General features: G+C 40.6%; 1 protein-coding gene across 9 annotated transcripts in view; it reads left to right on the top strand.

Moving 5' to 3' along the window:
* The window catches only part of Tenm3 (teneurin transmembrane protein 3), a 707,864-nt gene that overhangs the window by 558,842 nt on the left and 128,793 nt on the right, over nt 1-20,229 (top strand). For all 9 annotated transcript variants that reach the window (XM_057752171.1, XM_057752173.1, XM_057752172.1 and 6 more), the window contains one exon: nt 3,383-3,505. In XM_057752171.1, coding sequence (XP_057608154.1) covers nt 3,383-3,505 — 123 coding nt within the window. The remainder of the gene's footprint in view (nt 1-3,382; nt 3,506-20,229) is intronic.

Raw genomic sequence — 20,229 nt, forward strand, 5'->3', positions numbered from 1 at the left:
ACTCACTGTCTTCTGTTTTCAGGGAGATATTAAGTAACATGTGATATCAATGGATGTGATTCTCATTAATTAGCATCGTAAGTGGAAACAGAATCCATCTTGTTGATACTTTTGTAATGATTGTGTGTATGCGTATGTGTGCACGTGTGTGTGTGTGCGTGTGTGTGTGTGCGTGTGTGTGTTAAAGCTGTTTCCCATCTGGCAAACAATAAAATAGCTCTCCTAACACAAACAGCCTTTCACTTTTTCACGTTTGGTATCTGTGTACAATCCCATAGGTTATCTCTGTCCTTCAAAGTCTACTAAAATCATTAATATGATCAAATCGGTCATTCAAGAAAACTAATGTCCTTTTTAATATTAAACTATGACAGTGATGGTAAATTATTTCTCACGGAACTTTGTTCCTATGGATTACAGGTGATGGTTTGTATCTCTGCTAAACCAACTGGAGATTTCAAACATCAGGTGTCAAAATAAACTCTGTGTTTCCTACCAAACCTGCCCCAGCTTAACAACGAGTGCTGGAGAGTATTCCTAAATTGTGATCATGAGTCCAGGCAATCTGTAGCCCACTGCTCTAGCCAAACATTGAGAAGTATCCCACCCCATACTGCTAGTCCGAGGAAAGACCAAAAATTCCAAAGTTGAGCTGTGATTTCTGCTGTATGTGTGTGGTTTTTGTACGCTGATAAAGTTGAAAGCACAGAAGGCAAGCCATTCAAAGCCGGAGACGTCTGTATCAATTGTTGTGAGCTGGAACACACCTGTCACGCCTTGCCGTCTGCAGAACCAGCTCCCGCTATTTCCTTTGGAAATTGCTGAAGTATGTAAAACCTTGAGGAGCGTGCGAAGCGATAAATGTTTAGAAAGCTCCTGACATTTCGCCGCTCACACACTATGTAATTTAATGCAAAATGGCATATGAAGATATACCTACCCCCTTGAAAGATGACGACCTGTGAATTCAAGGGTTCTAAAGTCTGTATCTGAATCCATGAAAATCAGAGTTTAGACAGAATCACTGGGAGGCCGTAATTTAACCAAGGAGTATGCAGTTATGCATTTATAACAAATATGTACCGCAGGCATCACTATGTTTGCTGCATCTCTTACTAATATTGTACATTTATATTAGATATTATTAACAGCACGTGGTACTGATAACAATATCCTAAAGTTATTGATGTTTCAATACACCCCATTTGACATATATAGTATTGATAGACTTTCACTTACCTGCTTTTCATGTATTATGTGAAAATTTATTATTTAATAATAATATGCTCTTCATTCTTATCTATTTAATTTTAGTTTTATTTTACCTTTTCATAAATTACTATCTTACCTGCAAAAGTATTTTCTTAAGTTGGAAATATTGCCCATTTTAACTCATTGATTTAACAGATAATTACTGAAATGTCCAAGGTAGCCTTAGTCCTAAGCGTAACTCAAACCCATGTCAGATGACTTATACCCAACTCCAGCTCCAGAGGAGGCAGGGTCCCTTCTGGAGTCTGTGTGTGCATCCCCTTGCACAGGCACATTTAGAGATTCACACACATCCATGTAATGTTAAAATATTCTTTTATCAATACTGTCAGCATAGACTTCTCCCAGGCATCAGCTACCTCCATCTTGACCAAAAAGGTGGCTTTTCCAGCCAGTTGGCAGCCTTGGAGCTAAGGGGACTATTTATTAAAATGTGCCGTGGTCTGGCTAGACAATGCCAAATACTTTCATAATTTGGAACCTAGAGCTAGAGTACATAAATGAAATTCTACTACAGCATAAAAAGAAAAAAAATCCTGCCGAATGCCAACTATACTTTATCTTTAAGAGTCCGTACATTAATTAAATAAACACACACCTCGTTTTTAAGTAAGCATAATATTTATCATTAATTTTCAAAGATAGAATACTAACCTAAGGATTGAGCACTGCCCTTTGCCCTGTCGTATTATACTTTTCTTACTATATTATTTGGATATGTAACAGCAGTTATCTGTTGGGGCAGTTAGCACACTACCTCTGAGAGAAGGCTTCTGAGAGCATCTGTCTTTTTCCAAATCACTTGTAAATCCCACTATACATAATGATAGAAATGTCAAAACACAGTTGTCTTTCATAGTGCACTACTGTGGTCATCAGAGGGTTTCCCTGGGAATATGCAGAATATAGACGAAATATTCTAAAGTATGCTCCACGGAGTGGAGGTGAATGTCTAGTCATTGTTAATGGTTAATATGTCAGTTACAGTCTTCTAAATATTTTAAACAAATTGATAAAAATAATGTACTAAAATTTATGTTGAATGTATATACTCACAATCATATCACATAGTTTTTAGTTGTATTTTCTAAATATCTTAAATAAAGAAGAAACATTGATAAACACACAGAAATACTGGCCGGGCGGTGGTGGCGCACGCCTTTAATCCCAGCACTTGGGAGGCAGAGGCAGGCGGATCTCTGTGAGTTCCAGACCAGCCTGTTCTACAGAGCTAGTTCCAGGACAAGCTCCAAAACCACAGAGAAACCCTGTCTCGAAAAAGAAAAAAAAAAAAAAAGAAATATAGTAAACATGTATGACTTACAAATTTCTGAAGTTATCACTCCCACTTCAAAAACCCACATGAATTACTTGATAACTGCATGTTGCTTGATCAGTGATATTGTTGTATCATATGCTCTAACTTCAAAACTTAATCATCTTAAAGTGTTGCACTTTTACCTAGGTGTGGTGGCACACGCTGTGACCCAGCCCTAACTAGAATACAGAGACAGGTGGATCTCTGTGAGTTTGAGGATAGCCTGGTCTATGTAATGAGTTCCAGGACAGCCAGGGAGATATAGAGAGAGACCAAGGTTCAATGACTTTCCTTTTGTCTTACACATCTAAATCTTCTGTGGTCCTCTCATATGCCATCAAGTTCCTCTGTGAAACATGGTTTGCCTTGATCACAATCCAATGAACAAATATCACGGTTTTCAAGAACATGGAGTATTAGTAACAGTGTGATCAATCTTCATATGACCTCTGGTCAAGAAGATTTGGCAAATGCCGCTTCAGAGACTTCTCTAGCTTTCTTACCATGTGCAACACAGATTAATACTGTTTCCTTTTTAAGACCATCCTGGTACCAATTAACGGAGTAATGCTCGATCATTATGGGAGTGCTGTCATCGTCCACGGCACTGCGACATAGATGGCGTGCGTTTGAGGAATTCTGGTTTATAATTTGTGTCGCACAATTACCCCTGTTATTTCATAAGATGGAAATTGGAACTTTCCGTATGAGTCTTGTTATAAGCATGCTAAGCGCTTGCCTTTGGAGCTCGGAGCAACAGACCTTTAAACAACTTGTGTGCTTTTCCCTCAGCAATGCATCTCTTTGGCCTCAACTGGCACTTACAGCAGACTGAAAATGACACATTTGAGAACGGAAAAGTGAACACTGACCTCATGCCAACCAACACCGTATCGTTACCTTCTGGCAACAACGGTAAGAGAAAGAACCGCGGAGCCTGCGCTTTGTTTGAACGTCATTCTCCATAAACGTGGTTGTGACCATGCTTGCTTTCTGCGTATGCGGGAAAGGAGAATGGCTTGGCGCTGCTATGCATCATCTCCTCATGTGCAGTTTTTTTGTTAATTTACTTGAAAAGTTGGACATTCACGCTTTTATTACAGGAATACAGTACTTGTCTGCCTGCGGGGTGGGGGGACTGGCGATTTAGCTCTTCTGCCTTTTATTGTTACGAGCATGAGTTTTGTTTTGGGCAGGCAGCTGGAGCACAGTTCAGAACATCACGTTTCGTGGCACCTTGGGTATATTAAGTTTTCTTAATTGGACTTGTACCTGGAGTTGGGATACCTTATTAATCTTTCTATAAAAGCTTTTAAATATAAACTACACTAAAGGATTATAACTCACTGACCTTTTCCGCAGTCCCCCTTTCTCCAGACCTTTCAGACTTGGCACTTTGAGGTAATAGAGACTTTTCAATCATTTATCTCTGAATAATGGAACCGAAGCGGCTAGACAATGCTAGATTTCATTTTCCCAATATAAAGCCCCTCAAAAATGGGCACGTGCATATGTATATCTGTGTTGTGCATAGTTCCATGTTATTTATGTGTGTGCAGGTACACACCTCAGGCCCTGGTCCCCTCTGACACTTGAAGAACGTCTTGATAGGTTATATCCCAAAATAACCTGCCATATGCCATACTCTTCTGTCACATGATGAATTGCTTGCTTTAAGGCATTTTCCTTGGCTCCTCTTCCTCCGTTTTCTCCCTGGGGTTCTGGCACCACACTTTCCCACCAGCAATGTCCATCTCACCTGTCTCGTTTCCTTGCGAGACTAGAACCAAAGCAGGAACTCTTTAAAAAGCATCTCTTTTCCATGCTTTCCTTTACTGCCGGGCTAGGGATTTGAACACGTTCTCACCCGCTAACCTCTCATCTTTTATCTTAGCAATAATACTCTACGCCAGCAGTTCTCAACCTGTGGGTCTTGACCCCTTGAGGGAGGATCTGACAAACCTTTCACCACGGTCACCAAAGACCGTCTGCATATCAGATATTTACACTGTGATTCATATCAGTAGCAGAATTACAGCTGGGAAGTGGAAATGGAAATACTTTTATGACTGGGGCGTCACCGCAACATGCAGAGCTGTATTAAAGGGATGCAGCATTAGGAAGGCTGAGAGCCGCTGCTCTGTGGCACTTCTCTTCCATCTTAAGGGGACTAAAGGGGTTTTTACCTTACACTTTTCACAATGCTAATAAATACCCCCTCTATATGGAACCTTTTATAGAAAGAACTATAATCCGGTATTTGCATGTCACCACAGGGCAGCACCGTACGGTGGGTTAATGGCAGAGAAGAAAATTTTCCTAATTGAAACAGTAAATGCCAAGTTTCATACAGTAAACTTTAATTAGCGTAACTGCCATGCATTTTTATACATTGGTACCACGTGTAAGTAGATCAAGAAACGACACAGGAATTAAGATCTACTTCTTTGTGCTAATTGAAACTGAGACTATCTCTTAAAGCGAATGATCACCGCAAAGCTAGTGAAATAGTACTTATTAATTACAGAAGAGATTATTTTTACAAATAACAAATCATAATTCTTAAGAATTCCACGTTTGTTGTGGACGTTTTGCTCATCAGAAGCATCCAAACTCGTTATTAAGATGAAAATACAGCTAGCGTCGCTGAACTCAAAATGTGGGATACGGAGAAAGCTACCGGTTGACGCTCACTTCAGGCTCAGCCGTGGCTTCTGACGTTTCTCTTCCAAGGAATGTTAAACCACACCAGCATCCCTCAGCGCACATAAGCGCATGTTCAATTCTGAGTCCTTCACCGACTGGTTACTTGAGCAAAGTGAGTAGTCGTTCGGGTTTGCAAGGGCATTTAGAGTACCTCTAGAATAGAGTATTCTATTCATATCATATCAATTCCGTAGCACTAGAAGCACACCATAGGACTACAGTTTCTATGTAATATAGTCCCTAAGCGATGTCTGAAAACAGCTGCTAAACCTGTTGACTCTAATAGCAATGAGAAATACATGTCCATCAAACTGGCACACCCAGGCATATGTACATTTTATTTATTTATATGTGTGTGTGTGTGTGTGTGTGTGTGTGTGTATATATATGAATGAAACTGCTAAATTAATATTGGTCTTTACTCTGATAAGTGTGTGTCAGTGCTTTCTATTCATTGTATCTTTCCCATTCAGTACCAATTATTAATAATTCCATAGTTTATAGAGAGCTAAAGTTTCAAAAACTACTTCTCTTACCAGACACATAGCTAACATTTGCCACTGAAATTGTATAAGTTTATCCACAGGAGTTTTTCCCTCGTTGTATAAAGAAATCTTTCCCAAAGTGGATTGGTAAAGTCCCGATTTGTTTGTGAACACTGGAGAACTGGCCCTCCAGCCACCCAACAGAACCATGGTATTGATGAAAATTTCAGTTTGGGGGAAAAAGAAAATTTAAAAAGGCTACATCTCGGCTCTGACTTTGTTGAAAATTTGACCTAAAAAGTCACTTGCCTACTTTATTATTTTTCAAATAGTCCAAAGTCCTATCCATGTTGTAAAAAAAAAAAACAATTCCTTCTGTTTTTTAAGTAAAAACTCTTGGTATCTAGTTCTTCAGAGAGACGGGAGGAGACTATTTGCAAGAATGGAAACTTATAATCTGGCTCCTCTAGAAAGACTTCTGTGAGAAATTTACAATATACGTGAGCCATGACCCGCCACTTTAGATTTGCTAGCTGCCCAGACAAGCAGGTTGCATGATCGCTTTGAAGATTCTGATGCCCCAGCCTTAGAGAAAGCCTTAGAAGCTGCCACAGAATTCACCAGGAGAATTAACTGTGCCAGGCATGGTGAGGAGTTACTCCCCAGGTTTGCCATGCAGTCCTCTTGCTCCTGGGACCCTATTTCATTTGTATCTGGTAATTGTCACTCAAGAAACAATGACTGCATTAATGACTCTGTAATCTTCCTGCTTGCCTTCGGTCCTGCGCCAAATGCCTCAGAGGCAGTTACTGCCTCAAAGGAGACGCCATATTACAGCGCTGCCCTCTGCTCATCGTTGCCAACACTTTCCATAGCTGTGAACCACAGGGTGGCAGAGCAGAAGTGTGGGTGGGGTCTCTCGCAACACTAATAGAAATGGACAGAGCAGATAAATAGGTAAGATTAAAGTTTAGGTCTCAAATAGCTTCCCTCTAGAAGCTGAAATTACTCCCTGGACCAACAGATTCATTTAGCCTAATGTACTGGAAAGAATTACACAGGACCACACTCGGATGCTGGCTCCCTCGCTTACTTACTTTATAACCAGTTACTTAACCTTCTGAGCCTTGATTTCTTCCCACGTAAAGAGGGACTAATAACACCTTCCTCTTGGCATACCAGCCTCAACAGTCTGGCTCCCCACTAGACTTCCCTACAGTGTTCTATCATCCACACTCCCCCACGGTTATTTCCCATCTCCCTAATCTGCCCCAAACCCCATCTCGCATTCTATTAAATCATGTCCTCCAGAGGACATGAGCAATCCTATGAGCAAACCTCCACTCATACATATATTAGTTATTCTTCTCATATTGGAACAAGATACTGGGCAAAAGCAACTTAAAGAAGGGAGGATTTGTTTTGACTCACAGTTTGGCGGTACAGTCCACCATGACGGGAAGGCGTGGAGTGAGGTGTCTGGGGCGGCTGGGCGCATTGCATCCTGGGGCTGCTGGCTGCTTTGCATTCATAGTCAGGAAGCAGACAGAATGGAATGTTGATGCTCAACTCACTTTCTCCTTTTTTGTTCAATCCTGGACCTCACTCAGCCTGGGATGGCATCACCCATATTTAATGTAGTCATTCCTACTTTGATTAGCCCAATCTAGACACTCAGTTGCAGACACGCCCAGAGATTTGCCCTCTAGCTGATTCTAGATCTGACTGGTGTACTAATTGATATAAACCTTCACACTATGTATTTGTGTATCTACCCTTTCACCATTTGCCCAACATTTGAGGGTTTTGTTCACTGGCCCTCTAGATCCTCCTCTGTATCTTTTAAGTCTTTTTTAATACAGTCTCTCCAGTGCGGGCGCTGGAGAGGTGGCTAGGTGCTTAAGAGCCAGCATCCCTCCTATAGCCAACTCACGGTCCATCCTTAGCACCCATGTCAGGCAGTTCACAACCAGTTGTAACTTTAGCTCCAGTGATCCAGTGCCTCTGGCCTCAGGGCAACTGCGCTTGTGAGCACATATCCATATACAGACTCACACATGTAGGCATTAATTTAAAATAATAACAAAATAAGTCTTTTAAAAAAAAATCTCCCCAGGATGCAGATACCAGCCAGCCAGCATGTGAGCATTCCATTGTTTCTTATATTTCATGGACAGTAAAATGCCTTGACTTCTTTATCAGCTTTCACCTCTGCTCTACCGTTCCCTTCTTCCTCACAGGCAGCTTCTTTTTTTTTTTTTTTTTTTTTTTTTGGTTTTTCGAGACAGGGTTTCTCTGTGGTTTTGGAGCCTGTCCTGGAACTAGCTCTTGTAGACCAGGCTGGTCTCGAACTCCCAGAGATCCGCCTGCCTCTGCCTCCCGAGTGCTGGGATTAAAGGTGTGCGCCACCACCGCCCGGCCAAAGGCAGCTTCTTAAACATGACATGTCGCTTGTCTGGATCCATCTTGTCTTTCATGTGCACCTGTGACGGTCTTGTCTCTGCAGTATTCCTTTTCCATGGCTGACCTCTGTCACCGCCACCTTCGAAACTCAGGATTTGCCAAGCGCACCACTGAATATGCCTCTTTTTCTCAGATCTTATTTTTTACTATTCCTCCTTGGAATACTCATTCTCATAGAATGTATAGTACAGTACCATACTGACCAGGTCTTTATTCCAGCTCTAGGGCAGCATCTGTTTGTTTATCTAGGGCCTTCCCTTTCACCTGGTCACTAACCATCTCAGGACCCTGGTCTGTCGTACAATCACACTGGATCATGTCTGCGCTTGTCTTTAGTCACGGTCTGTGTAACGTAGACTCCGTCAGTAAGTACATCCTAGGTTACGTTCCTCAGCTCCAGACATCAACTATATAAAACCAATCGGTGCTTCTTTGGAACGTTTCCACCTGAATGTCTTCTTAGCCTAGCAAATTCCAAGTGTCAAAAACCGAGTGCATCGACTCCTTTGGTTTCCTAGTACTACACAAGAAACCATCGCCAAGTTCACTGGTGTACAGAGACTGTTTTTCATCTCTTGCAGTCCTGTCGGTTGTCTAGGCAGTTCATATATTTTTGGCCGGGACTTCTCATGCAATTGCCTCCAGATGTCTGAGGTTGCCTGAAGGCTCCATTAAGCTGGAAGTCTAAGACTGCTCACTCAATTGGCTCGCAGCTGATGTTATATATTTACTTATGCTCAGCTATGCTGTGGCTGTGGGAAAGAGCATTTGAACACAGTCTTCCATGTGGTTTAGGTTTCTCAGAATGTAGTAGCTGCTTCTAAGGAAGAGTATCCCAAGAGGTCTCATTCTCATTGACCTACACAGAAGCTCAAGGCTTCTTCTGACTTAACATCAGACATTCTAGCACATTGGGAAGTCATGTAACCTGGCTTATGGCAGAGTGCTTACCTAGGATATATGAGACCCTAGTTCATTCCCCAACCCCACAGAAGTATTTCTCCTGAAGCCATCCAAGCTTCACAATAAGAGGAATTAAACTTCCTTTGTTTTAATGAAACTTTAAACTTTGTTTTAAACTTAAAATTCTGTTTTAAGTTAAGCCAGAATTAAACTTCCATTCCTTTTTTTAAGTTAGGCAACTTGAATTTTAATTTTGGTTTCTTTTTCTTTAACAGTGTTTTGTTGTTGTTCGTTTATTTTGGTTTTGTTGTTGTTTGGTTTTACAAGACAGGTTTTCTCTGTGTGTAGTCCTAGCTTTTTAGACCAGACATTGTAGATCCTCCTGCCTCTGCCTCCTGAGTGCTGGAATTAAAGGTGTGTGCCACCATGGTCTGACATCAGTGTTTTTTTTTTTAACATAGTTTAACTAAAACATTATTAATTCATTTACTCCCTCCCCTTTTCTCCCTCTAACCCCCTTCCCCAATCCTTCTCATTTTCATCTTCTCCCTCTCAAATTGATGGCCTCTTTTTCTTTTATTATTATTCCTACATATATGTTTATATACATTTATGTGTGTATGTATATCTTTCTAAGTCTATTTTTGTTTCTTATATGCATATGATTTTAGGACTGGTCACTTTGTATAAGACAAATAGTTAGGGGTCTCTTCCTGAGAGAGGCTAATTCTTCCTCTCTCTCAGCAATGATTAGTTACCTGTAGCCCTTTGTCTAAGGGTGGCACCCCTTGATATGTTCCCCCTTCCATGTTTGTATGTATGTTTATATTGCCATTGATGCTGTCTTGTTTATGCAGCGTTTCCAGGAGACACAGTCTCCTAGAGGTCCCCTGGCACTTAGACCCTGTCTTCTGAGATGTTCCCTGAACATTGGGTACAGGAATTGTATTCAAGCTGGCCTCCCCACAGTCCAACTGCATTGTGTACAATTGCTCCTTTCCTGTATAATGCAATATGTATGTGTGTGTGTGTGTGTGTGTGTGTGTGTATATATATATATATATATATATATATATATATATATACATTAAGTGAAGTTATGCCCTTATGCCCCTTGGGCTGATAATGCTCCCCCAGATAGCCATAGACTATCTAACAGAAGCCCAGTATCAAGCATGAGTAACTTCCATTTGAGCTTTTGGTCAGGGTCGTCCAAGTGATTCCTGGAAAAAATATAGGCTGTTGCTGCTGCCCTTTCTTGTTTCTGAGAGACTGAAAGGGAGTCTCTATTGCTGAAGTCACTGGACACTTATGACAAAGGTCTCTGGTGACTTGAACCATATAACCTGAAAGCCTCCTTTCTGCTGGTCTAGTCTCCATAGTACCAGAGAGAATCGTGCAAGCTGCCGACAGAGGGAAGCAGCAGTCCCGTTCCCTTATGGAGCCTATGAACCGAAACTCTGACCAACATGGCAAGATCTCCTAAAGGTGCAATAGTGGGCACCCGTGCCATGGCAGCAACCAACAGCTTTCCTAACTGGACTTAAGACCCATTCAACAGGAAGGAAATCATGCCTGCTACTAGAAACCTAGCCAACTACCTGGGACTAGTGAGGACACACACTGTAAAAGAGAAACTATGGCTGCTACTTGGCTAGGTCAACATAATCCCTTAACTGCATTCTAAATCTTATACCCACAGATCAGAGCAACTACCATCCCCCATTAAAAGAGCTTCTCTGTAACAAACAGATGTTTCAGAAAATTCCTCTTCTTGATCGTGTACACGAGGAAATACATCGTACAGAGCACGTGAAGTAGAGACTATGGTCATCTCTGGAAAACACCATCTTTCTTTCCAAATATGCCTCTTGTTCAGGGGTTTCTCTGTCAGGAAATAACACTTAGTTGCCTGGTTCAGGAGTGTAGTGGGAGTTCTATATGAATCCTATTTTCTTATATCTGTTGGATCCATTGACAAGCGCCAACAATTCTAACTTCTCTCATTGATTTATCACCTTCAGCTGGACTGCAGCAGCCCCCTGTTTATGAGGTCTCTGCCCTTGCTTGTCAATTCTTCAGACACAAATATGATAACAGTACCTCATCTGACCCCCTTCAGTCACCTAGGTTCCATCCACATGCCTTTAGATGACTTAAAAGTCCTGCCACACTCTGTCTGCTCACCATGCCCTTACTACAGAAGCGATACAGCAATGAGATAAAGTCTAACTCTGTAGCCAAACCTGCCTGGCTTCCTAGCCAACCCTGGATGATTCATGTCTAAATTACTGGAGACAGTTCCCCTAGTTTCTTACTGTCTACATTTTCTTTCAGCTGAAAGAACTGAAAGCAACTCATGGAATTTTCCTGATAAGTTAGTTTTGAGTAGTACTGTAAATGTCATGTAATACATAGCACATGGTTGGAAAAATATAAAGATGTTTACTGTTACTATGCCTTCTTTGCTGAAACATAAGGCAAAGATTATTATTTTCCTGCTGTTCCTACAAGGTATTAGCTTAGTTTTTCGCCTAGATTATTTCTTTCACCAGTGTCTGGCCAAAACACTCTACAAGTAGTATTTGTTGAGTGAATACACACACACATAGTGAATAAATAATATAAAAAGTATATAAATGGCCAGTACAATGTCTTGTCTCAAGTATCTGTGATGCAGATATTGGTGAAGTAAAGTAATTGAGAAATGTTCTATCACTTGTTGACCTGTGAGCAAATTGCCTTGTCTGACTTCTTGCTTCTTTATGGAATTTTAGTTTGTTTTAAATCTGATACTGGTGTATCACTAGTTACTGGCTTGCATTTTTCTCTTTAAGCCAATTATGTATTTGTAATTTAGAGCAAAATTCTTTTAAACATAATTAATCATATCATCTCAGGCTATAGTAGAAATCCTCTAATTATATTTTTGGTTACTTGGAGGATTGGATTTTATGAAAAGAATCTTATTCTTATATTTTCTATGAATGCATAGTGCTCATTCATTTCAGATTTTTTTCAAGCGTATATTCTATGCTATGCACTGTCCAAGGCACTGAGGTAAATAACAGCTTGAGAGAAAGAGGAGACACCCAAGACTGCCACAGACGTTTGTTCCCAAAGCATCTGGATTGTTAGGCAAGAAGGAAATCAAGCAAAGAATTACACTGAATTAGAAAATCCCAATGGGGAAAAATAGGCACAACGTGGCGGGGCCTCTCTTTTTACGGAAAGCTGTATTAAGATGAAGCAATGAGGTGAATGCGCAAATCTGACATAAGCAAGTCGGAGATAATCTAGGAATAAAGTAAAAAGCCATAAATGCTGGCTACTGTATGAGTCACTTTCAATCAGAATATCTGACGTCAACACCATTGGCGTGCACAGATTCTTTTGACTCCTGCTTGCGGGGATTGTCTGTGTTCTTCTAGCTTCTTCCCTTGGCTCCTTTTATTCCATCCAATCTCCCCACTTAAGTGGTGCCACCCCCACTGGTGAGTCTTCCGTAAATTATTCCTCTCTGGAAAGACCCTCACAGATATGCCAAGAGTCCCTCTCATAGGTAGATCTAAACCCAAGCAGGTTGGCAACGATTAATCCCAGCGTAACCATGGCAAGCAACTCCTCCAAAAACAAACACGCCAGCACAAGCCTCTCCTTTCGTAGGAATTGCAAGCCTGTGCCTACAGATACGCATGTATGTGATCCTCCTGTCTAAATAAAATGACAGCTGCTCTTGAAATTTATGTGAGGGCTCATTGCATGACTGATTCCTCATAGATGAAGCTGCTGAAGAGAAATGAATTTTACAGCAGGCTACTGAGTGCCTACACATTGAGGAGTTGATACTAACAGGGCTGAAAGAGCATTGAACTTTGTCCAGTGTTGTTTATAGTATTTGTGTTGTTGTGCTGTATAATATTCCTTAGTTAGAAGCTCTATTGACTCTGTCCATTACGCTAGTACAAAGTCGCTATGTTTTATTCCGCATGGATTGTAGTGTAACACTCTGTATCCCCGTGCTCAGTCACGGCATTTGGTCCTGTATAAACAGATACGTTCTCCCAGACATCTTCAAAGTCAGGATATGAATGAATCTATGATTCGGATAAAATTGGACTGTGGGCTATTGATTGTATATAGACGCCTTACTTTGCCTCCTATCCGTTCAATTATTAGTGCCTCTCTGGGACCTAGAACGGTTATTATTGTTTGCCCTCCTGTTGTTTACAGTTACATTTTGACACCAGGCTTTTCTTTTCCACCTTTTCATTTTAATCACTGTAGTCTAGTTTGCCCACATCCTAAGCAGAGGGCAAATTCGTGATGTGTAGGAGGGAAAGTTTAGTACCTTGCAACTTTGGATGATTTTTGGATATCATAAAGTAGTTTTCAGCTACATACATAACTGCCAGCATGGTTTTGATTACTCTGATTTGTCTTAATTGTCCCAAATTATCTATGGAATGGTCTTCAGAGATCAAAGTCTTTTTAAAGGCTGTCTTTAAAAGGCCACTGTAGTGGTGTTATCACGTAAGCTGGGAAACCCGTAAGGCAAGGCATAATGACTTTGTGTACACGGTCTGTGTTTTCCCACATGACAACTGGATTTTAAGACATTAAGATTATTAATGAAAGAACTCGCAGTTAGCAAAAAGAAAAGGCAGCCAGTAACTGCCTCGTTCAAGCACAATGGGACATGTTGATAAATTCTTCAAGACAATGCGTTGGAAGACTTGGGGCATCTGATTCTCAATGTGAAGCTCTGATTGGTTTGCTTTGGAACCCACCAGCTTTGGGTCTGCATCACTACACTCTGTTCCCTGACTCTGTGTCCTCCATATTTCCTTGTCCTTCTTACAAACCCATGCACACGACCTTGTATTTCCTGTCATTATTCCCAAGTTCAGGCTCTAGGGGTTCCGATCTAGAGGTAACGATCTCAGTGAAGGACCACAAGAGAGCCTGACAGCTGGCCCTTCCCTTAGAGCCTCTGAAGTCAGGGTTCTCTGGAATTCAGGATGAAAGAGTTCTGCGTCCAGGCTTTTCTCTAAGAGCCCCAAGAGCTTCGGAGGAAGGCTTGGTGCAAGTATTTACGAGTTCATCCCATAGAGGCCGTCACTCACCGATTTCCAGGGATCATTACAATTTTAAAAGGCCATTTGAAAAACACTCCCAGAAATAGCAGAGGCTTAACTCAGACGAGGAAAGGGGTGCCACGGCTTGACAAGCAACAGGACAGGTGTACAAAGGCCTTTTACAAACCTAAAGCTCACCCTGATATTCAAATGATAAGCTTAGGCAAAAGCAGTACACAGAGCTTAGCTGCCAGTCTCATGCAAGAAATCGGTTATGTTCTTCCAGCTCCGTGCCACTGATGCTTATCAAGAGACCTGCTCTGCATCTCCCTGTTAGGAAACCACATCTTAAGGTTTTCGCAAAAATAAGTAAATAAATAGTGAAATAACCTGAACCAAACCGGAGTTAACAGGTACTTAGAAACAAGACTCGTAGTTCATGAAAAAGTCTAGAAAGATAAGAAACGTTTGAAATGTATTGTACTTATACCCCCTTCGCAAGACTATCCATGTTTCCGTTATGTTTAGTTTCCCGAGATCTGTGATGGGTTCTGTTTTCGATCTTTTCCACTGTATAAAGTTGCAGTTATTACGTGAACACAATCAGCTGAACGTGACCTAGTTGTCCTGTAAGCATGTTAAATGTTTGGGGGGTTAACATAAGAAGGGATTGGGGTCAGAAGTAACTGAGTGAAATGAGTAAGGACTTTTTGAGTAAGTTACAAATTCATACGGACCGTTAAAGAATAAAGCACAAGTCTACACTGATTCGACGCCTAGAGATCTTGCTACAGAATAAAAAGATGAGAATGGGAGGGTGTCCTGTAGGGTGAAGCCGTTCAGGTCTTTGGGGTTTGTTTTTTGATGTATGTCAAAAAACACATTATGGAGGCCCTGCATGGCGGTGTTCCATTCCATTTCCCTTTGTCTCACTGAAAGCAAAGAATGGGCAACTTTCTGCTTGGCAAAAGATTGCTCTCACAGCATTTAGAATCCATTCTTGGCTGATACCACACCAACAAAGGCTTTACCGGGGCTCGGCAAAACAGTCCTCATCGCTTAATCTGGTACACATCCGATGCAGTGAAGTGGTGAACTGGAAGTCGCCTGTCCACTGTAATTCACCTTTGCCATTACAATATCTTTGAATGCTTTCATCTCGTTATGTGCTTTAGCTATATCCATTTCATTAGCTCATTTAATTTATGGAAAATACCTACTCTATAATTTAACTGACAGAGCTAGCATTCATTAGTCTCAAAGTTACTCTCTGTCAGAAAAAAAAAAAAAACTGATGTGTTTTCGAGTTCAGATTGCTACTCCGCCTTTTGTCACAGGCTCCCAGTTCTGAACTCCCATTCTGTGCCGAGACAGATCTCTACCATAGGTCAATGGTTAGAATAAATTAGACATTGCTTTATATTTATTGCCTTTTCTCTGTGTGAGTCTGAAGCTAAAAAGCATTCTTGCACAGTGACTATGAAAAGTGACAAAGCCATCAAACAAACCAGCACCCTTCCTCTTTGGTATATCTAATTTCAAAACGTGCCAACAGCCACCGGAACTCCATTTCAAACCTCACTTTACCCTGATGGAGGTACCAGAAGACAGAGAAAACCAACAAGACTTGCCTTAGGTTTACTGTGTCTTGAGTAAAAGAGGAGTCTTAGGGGTGTCATGAGCCACATTACCTGAAGTTTGCCTTTGTCCAGCATAGGGAGGTGTTATGCCATAATACAGCGTATGCTAGGTATTAGGTGCCTGGAACATCTTGGTGTTAGACAGTATACACAGGAAGGCTGTTTAAAGTCTAGAAATAAATTCCTAGAAGTTACCCTTTTCATCGCTGGTTAGTCTTAATGATGTTCTCATGGCAGAACAGTCAACACAGAGCGCAGTGATTGACAAGATGTAAGGATTCCTCCCCACAGCGAGCTAGCAAGCAGTTGTGCAAATGACACAAGCCCAGAGTTCCCTACTCAGAATCACTTCTGACTCTGTCTTCGAGGAGAGAGAAGCTGATCTCCTCAGAGCTCGTTCTCCAAGACTGTCCCTCCCCAATTGTAATGGCAAACACAAACTCAAGGTTGTTTGCCTATATGTCCTGCCCAATCATCTACACATTGGGGTTACCACAGTATACCTGCCTTTACTTTGACTAATTTGCCAGCCTAACCAACAGGACTCAGGAAAACACGTTTACCAGTCTATTGGAAAGGGCATCACAGAGACCACAGTGGAGGGATTTGTAGGTCAAGGGAAAGGAATGGGGACAACCCCTTCTTAGAACTCTGAGTGACAAGCTGTCTAGAAGCTCTTTGAACCCTTCATTTTGGGCTCTTATGAAGGGCCCAAAACATAAACACAACTGACTAAACCACTGCCATGTGTGTCGTCAGCTTGACCCTGCAGGTTGACAGGAAGACCTGCTCCAACCCTGGGTTGGTTTGGCTCCATCCTAGAAGCCTCCTATGGCTTCAACCGAAATGAACCCAGTAGCATCTGAAGACACTGTCACTTTTGATCCTCTAAGGATCTTAAGAATTGTGTCCCCAAAAATGAGGAGAAATACCAAAACACATTTCATGGTGCCTGGGTTCATGACTGTGGTTATTAGAAGACTCTGGTCTAAAAGATTTCCACGGGCTCTCGGCTTCCATCTATAGTATTATGACACAATTGGCTTTTTCATTTTGTATACAGAAACATCCTCGCACATACTGCTGCTCTGTCGAGCCCATTTGGTCAATCTTAGGGATTTTGTTTGTTTTCTTTCATTTTTGGTTTTGATTATAAATTAAAAAAAAAATAAAAACCTCTTCCTGAAAAGATGCACCTTGTAAATTAGCTCTAAGACTAATTGGACAAGTTGATATGCTAATTTACATCACAACAGGCACTCATATTGTTTTAGTGGAAAGACTTTAACCCCTTAAAATTGACAAAGAGAAAAAGCAACAAAGCAAAAATACCTACAAGTTAAGCTACTTGGAATGAGTGAAACCTTAAACCCCAGAAGCCAGAGCTCAATTGCTCTTCTCAAAGCCAATATCCTTGGGCAAAGATGAAAGTATTAAGGAAAACAATTTTGGGATTGGTGCCAGTTTATTCTCATCGGGCCACCAAAGCACAGGTGTCCTCATAAAATTGCTAACATTTACTTCCATCAGCATCAGAGGAAACCATCACCAAAGAGTTGACAGGCTCGCCCGCATAAGCTTCAGAGGCAACAGAAGAGGTAGTTGCTAATAACAGCAAAGTGTAGTAAGAGTGCTAGATGTGTATTACCTGCACAGATGAGGCCAAATGGGAGCTGTACCCGTGTTTAGGAGGGGTGTGGACATAGCAGATTTTAGTAGGGGAAAGGCAGCTGCTGTGTTTGGTCTCATAAAAGTTCTCTCAGCCCAGGCTGATACCGCAAGCCAACAACCCCAGCTGCTCAGGAAGCTGAGCCCAGCGGACCTCCAGAACAAGGCTTGCCTAGGCTGCAGAGAATTGCCTGGGCAACTTACACAGAAAGTCTCAAAAGGAAGAGCAAAATGAGACCTGGGGGATATACTTTAATGGTGAACCCACTATGTACAAGGCCATAGTTTTAATTCTCCAGCACTACCCACCCACATACATACATACATACATGTGTATTGTACATACATACATATTACATGTTTTATGTGGAAGTCAATCAAAATATAAACTTATGAGCAAGTTATGATGAAATATAAAAAGAATGGAATATGGCTTTTCTTCAAAAACTATTCTTATAAAGTTGGTTATTCATGGAAAAAATAGGTAGAGTACACCTTTAATCCCAGTGCGCAGGACACAGAGACAGGTGGGTAGATCTCTGTGAATTCCAGATCAGCCAGAGATAAACAGTGAGATTTTGTCTCCAAAATGATTAATTATAACTTTATACCCTATAATTGCAAGCCTTACGAATTCTATAATATAGATTAATGAGTTAGTTTCTTATTTGAAATAGGTGAGTAGATATAAATGGTAACTTAAAACTATTTTTGTTTTGACAAAGAGCCTGATTTCTGCTGATATAAAAGACATAGTTTGGTGTTGACTGAGTTCTCTGTCTCACCCAGTCCTGCAGTCATCCAGTTCCAAAGAAACACACAGAGGTCTACATTAATTATAAACTGATTGGCCTATTAGCTCAGGCTTCTTATTAAATCTTATAATCTATATTAGCCCATAATACTTATCTGTGTTAGCTACAAGGCTTGATACCTTTTTCAGCGAGGCAGTCACATCTTGCTTGCTCTGTGTCTGCCTTCTTCTGTGTCTGGGTGAAGACTGCAGACTGAATCTTTCCTCTTCCCAGAATTATCCTGTTCTCACCCTGCCTATACTTCCTGCCTGGCTACTGACCAATGAGTGTTTTATTAAAATACAGTTGACAGGGTACAGACCATTGTTTCACAGCACTCCCCCACCCCTTTTTTCTTGTTAAAACAAGAACTCTGAATCAAATCTCCTTTGTTTAGCTTTTTTGACCATTATCCATAACAATTTGTAACCAACATTCTAAAGAAAGGCAAACATCCATAATCCATTTTTTGGGAATGTGGGCGTAGTTTTCCAGGCTACTTCCTGCTGATTGGGGGTGCTGATAATCTTATGGGGAACCTAAAGAAAATTTAAGATTATGGTCAAGTCCTGACTGGAAAATTCTGTGAGGCTTGATCATCTCAGCCAGCAGTCTTGAAGCTGTTCTGGATGCAGAACTTAGAGGAAACTCCAACAGAGGTCCTCTAAAATGTTGGATAATCTGGACCAATGCTCCTATTAGAGATTCTTCAGGGGGTCTTCCTTGATTTTCTTAGCCCTTAGTACCTTGAGAATAGCATATAATTCTGCCTTTTGGACAGAATTGTTCCATCTTACTTAATTTTTCTGATTTGTAACCTACCTTTCCTGATTTATTTGCATTTGTATAAAATGTATGGACTCCATACATGTACAATTCGGGGAAGAATCCAAGTAGTTCTTTTTATAAGGTTAATTCTATCACTTTTGAAATAATTGCTATTAATTTATCCCAAAAAATTAGCACAAGCTCTTTGCCAAGGTTCATTGTCTTCCCATATTTTTTTAATTTCATCAGCAGGAAAAGGTACTATAATCTCTGCTGGGTCTATACCTGCTAGTTGACAAAGTCTCAATTTTCCTTTTATAATTAATTCAGAGTCTTTTTCCACATAAGTTTTTATTTTTTTACTTGGTTAATGTGGTAAAAAGATCCTTTATAAGACAATATCTTCCCTCTGTATTAAAATGCTCGTAGAGGCAATTCTAGAAGTCAATATGACTAGAATACAATTAAGATTTGGATTCAATCTATCTATATGTGCCTCCTGTAATTTCTCTTCAATGATCATCAATTCTTTTTCCACTTCAGTTGTTAATTCTCTGGGTTTTTGTCGCCATCTAAGGTTTTGTTTAAATGAACTATTAGGTCAGGTGTTATCCCAACAGCCGGTCATAGACTGGAAATATCTTCTAACAATCTTTGAAAGTCATTAAGAGTCCATAATTAGTCTCTTCTAATTTGTGCCTTTTGTGTTCTAATTCTATAAATCTATTTTTTAATCTAGGTAATTGACAGAATCTCTTATTTTTATTTTTTCAGGAGCAATTTGTAATCCCCATTTAGGCAAAACTTTTTATACTTCTTCAATCATTCTTTCTAAAGTATCTGAATTGGGATCAGATAACAAAATGTCATCCATGTAATGCTAAATTATAAACTTAGGAAATTGCTTGCATGTTATTTCCAATGGCTGATTTACAAAGTATTGGCACATGGTGGAACTATTGAGCATTCCCTGTGGGAGGATGGCACACTGGTATCTGTAGGCCAAGGATTATTTAATTATAAGTAGGCATTGTGAAAGCAAATTTTTCTAGATCCTTTTCTTGTGAAGGTATAGTGAAGAAACAGTCCTTTAAATCAATAACTATAAGAGGCTATCTTTTTGGTAATAAAGAA

The sequence above is a fragment of the Chionomys nivalis genome, chromosome 20 (genome assembly GCF_950005125.1).
Source record: "Chionomys nivalis chromosome 20, mChiNiv1.1, whole genome shotgun sequence".
NCBI classification, from domain to species: domain Eukaryota; kingdom Metazoa; phylum Chordata; class Mammalia; order Rodentia; family Cricetidae; genus Chionomys; species Chionomys nivalis.